General features: G+C 38.4%; 1 protein-coding gene across 5 annotated transcripts in view; it reads left to right on the forward strand.

Annotated features, from left to right (window-relative positions):
- Positions 1–3,851, forward strand: part of reps2 (RALBP1 associated Eps domain containing 2) — a 44,336-nt gene extending 40,485 nt beyond the window's left edge. For 4 of the 5 annotated variants that reach the window (XM_042750347.1, XM_042750348.1, XM_042750346.1 and 1 more), the window contains exon 19: positions 3,667–3,845. In XM_042750347.1, the coding sequence (XP_042606281.1) occupies positions 3,667–3,735 (69 nt within the window). In that variant the 3' untranslated portion in view covers positions 3,736–3,845. Of the gene's footprint in view, positions 1–3,666 lie in introns of all 5 variants that reach the window. The other variant, XM_042750345.1, reaches the window with a different exon arrangement.
- The last annotated feature ends 238 nt before the right edge of the window (positions 3,852–4,089 follow it).

Genomic DNA, 4,089 nt, shown 5'->3' on the forward strand with positions numbered 1-4,089 from the left:
GGAAATGCATTTTACCACCGACAATGAGAACAGAAAGAGAGAGTAAGGGAAATGAAAAGCGAAAGATGCTAGACTGCTGCTCATAAACACCCATGTGCAGATCAGGTTGCACTGCATGCTGGGAACTGTTAACCTGTGAACCACTGCATGCTATGTTACAACTCTCACATCACAAAGAAGTGTTTGTTTTCTAGTCTTAAGGTCCTAGTCTGAAATTCTGGTCAGAAATTTTCACACGTAAAAAAAAAAAAAAAATACAACATGATGTGTCAATCACGTTTACACACTGCCTCTGAAACTTTCGTCAATCATAAATAAATTTTGATCGGGTTCAGTTTAAGGTAGAACTCTCCTTCCCTCGCTCTGTAAGCAATCTCAGAATGGATGGACCCAATACTTCCTCTTTTTAAAAAGAGAGAGGACAACAAAATCATCCTCACTGCTGGAAGCATTTTTTTTTCCACCACAGTTTAATTAATACATCAGACTCGGTGTGCAAGCTTTCTGTGCATGAAGAATCTTTAGGATGACGAACACAAAAAACAAAAACAAAAGAAATGCACAAAAACGTCGCACTCAGTGTGCAAGGACCTTGAATCCTAGTTTTGAGAATGTTCTTGTTTTATTCAAATTTTTTGCAATTTTATTTATTTTTATTTTTTACATTTATTTACTCAGCATACAGTAAATAATTAAATGTAAATATAAATGTATAAATTTAATCTAGCTGTAAAATTAAACTTTTATTTTTAAGTTCTAAAATAAAATTTAGCACCTTTATTTCATCAAAGTTTGCTTTGCTGTAAGGGTTAAACATTATTTAAATATAATTGATCAAATTTAATCATTTATATATAATCAATTGTCTAGTGAAACTAAAGTGTGCACTACGACAAAAATATAGGATTTCTGCGAATGCATAAAGGTGTAGATGAATTTTATGAGAGAGATCATTTGCATTGTAAGATGTAATTGATGTTAAAGATGAACCGATTTGTATTGAATACAATACTATTTTTTATTTTATTTTTTCAAAATAAATAAAATTAAACCACTAAATCAGTTGTTTTAAATATTCCAACTGAATTTAGGCGTCAGAAAATTAGCATTTACAGTATGAAAAATGCATATTAATTTTGAGATTTGCTAAATATTACGTATAACAATGTTATTCAATTATCAGTGTTTTAAATATGAACTTTAAGTGAGCTTTACATGGTGGGTAATATAAATGTAAAAACAGGAGAAATGAGCATGCACAATAGAATATCCAATAAATCGCCTCTAACTTTCATAGTGGAAATGCATGAAATCTGGTGAGATTGATTAATGACACCATGTATGGATGTATCAGATTCACTGATACTGCAAGAATCTTCATATATTTCAAAAAGCAGTCAGACGAGTGCAGATATTTGAGAAGATGCTCCTGATGGGTGTCAGATCAGACTGCGTGTCTGTGTCTGTCTGGATTGTTCTAGAAGATATGTGATATACGGGACTTTAATGAAAAATGAGGACAGGTAGCAGTAAATGTTCCAGAAACATCAGTGAGCGTCAGACCAGCCGCTTTCATCCTTTTGTTTGTTGTCATCTGAAGGTCGTGACCTCAGGTCATTCTGACCAGCAGTCAGTGGCATTCCTCATATAACAGATGTCTGTGTGCTCAAAACATTTGTCAAATGAGGATCAGCTTATTAGTGCTAAACCAGGCAACGCTTATACTATTGCTCATATTTGAGATTTGCAACCACTCAAAACACCCCAGCAACCTCACAGCAACACACAATTCACTAGGAAAACCTTAGCAACTGAATAGCAACACATTAAACCCACCCTAGCAACTGCACAGTAACACAGTAAATTCACTCAGAACACAATAGCAACCATATAGCAACACACTAAAACCTCTCAAAACACCCTAGCAACTGCAGAGCAACACCATAAACCCACTCAGAAGACTTTAGAAACCGCATAGTAACACGATGAACACACTCAAAACACCCTAGCAACCACATAGCAACACCCTAAACCCACTCAGAAACTCAGAAGAAGACTTTAGAAACCAAATAGCAATACACAAATCCACTCAAAACACCGCAGCAACCACATAGCAACACCCTAAACCCACTCAGAATACCCTAGTAACCACATAGCAACACACAAATCCAGTTAAAACACCTTAGCAACCTCATAGCAACACACCAAACTTACTTAGAACACAGTATCAACAACTTAGAAACACACTAAAACAGCTCAAAACACCCTAGCAATCGCATAGCAACACCCTAAACCCACTCAGAACACCCTAGCAACCACATAGCAACACACAAATCCAATTAAACACCTTAGCAACCTCATAGCAACACACCAAACACTTACTTAGAACACAGTATCAACAACTTAGAAACACACTAAAACAGCTCAAAACACCCTAGCAATCGCATAGCAACACCCTAAACCCACTCAGAACACCCTAGCAACCACATAGCAACACACAAATCCAATTAAAACACCTTAGCAACCTCATAGCAACACACCCAACTTACTTAGAACACAGTATCAACAACTTAGAAACACACTAAAACAGCTCAAAACACCCTAGGCAACTGCATAGCAATACCCTAAACCCACTCAGAACACCCTAGCAAACCACATAGCAACCACATTGAATCCACTCAGAATACCTTAGCAACCTCATAGCAGTACCCTAAACCCACTCAGAACACCCTAGCAACCACATAGCAACACACAAATCCAATTAAAACACCTTAGCAACCTCATAGCCAACACACCCAACTTACTTAGAACACAGTATCAACAACTTAGAAACACACTAAAGGACAGCTCAAAACACCTAGCAAACACATAGCACACCCTAAACCCACTCAGAACACCCTAGCAACCACATAGCAACACACAAATCCAATTAAAACACCTTAGCAACCTCATAGCAACACACCAAACTTACTTAGAACACAGTATCAGCAACTTAGAAACACACTAAAACAGCTCAAAACACCCTAGCAACTGCATAGCAATACCCTAAACCCACTCAGAACACCCTAGCAACCACATAGCAACACATTGAATCCACTCAGAATACCTTAGCAACCTCATAGCAGTACCCTAAACCCACTCAGAACACCCTAGCAACCACATAGCAACACACAAATCCAATTAAAACACCTTAGCAACCTCATAGCAACACACCCAACTTACTTAGAACACAGTATCAACAACTTAGAAACACACTAAAACAGCTCAAAACACCCTAGCAAACACATAGCAACACATTGAATCCACTCAGAATACCTTCACAATGGCACAGCAACACGTTTGGATTTGGATGAAAACCACCCAAAAAATCCTAGGACACCATAGCAACCGCACAGCTGCATCATGGTGTCATGACTCATTGTCATGGTGACAGTGAGTTCTGCATGTGCACACAACACTCAAATCATGTAAATATCAAGTTGTTGCTCTCAGAAAATCTTGAGGAGATGTGAATTTGGATGAATGTCGGTCAGATCGCTCATGTTTTGGCTTGAGGACATCACACAGGCCTGAAGGAAATTGTGAAATGAAGTCGGGTTTAATTGAATCGAGTCAGCTTAGCTTATCTCAGATCATCACAGCTTTGTTTCTTTGTCTTCTTCATAAGTTGTGCATCGGGAGCGAGTTACTCTGGAATCCCAGCTGGAGTTGCTGCGGCCCGTGGCGTCGACCTGACCCGACCCGACCCGACACGTGCTCACTGTCCCTCTCTTTCTGTCTCTAATACTGTGAGCTGGGACAGGATACGCACTTTAAGTGACCAAACTGTTTGGTTGTAGGACACAGAACACAGCTAACCGCTAGTTACACAGACCAATGCAAAAGAAAAGCTTCAGTAGAACGTAGGAAGTTTATTCGTCAAAAAACTCTTTGTTTTGTTTGGTTTTGGGTTTGTGTTGGTGAAAGAAAAGCTTCAGTATTTCACTTCATTCCAACACAGCTAACCGCTAGTTACACAGACCAATGCAAAAGAAAAGCTTCAGTATTTCACTTCATTCCAGGAAACTGGAAATCAGTTTATGGTTTATG

The sequence above is a fragment of the Cyprinus carpio genome, chromosome B23, assembly GCF_018340385.1.
Source record: "Cyprinus carpio isolate SPL01 chromosome B23, ASM1834038v1, whole genome shotgun sequence".
NCBI classification, from domain to species: domain Eukaryota; kingdom Metazoa; phylum Chordata; class Actinopteri; order Cypriniformes; family Cyprinidae; genus Cyprinus; species Cyprinus carpio.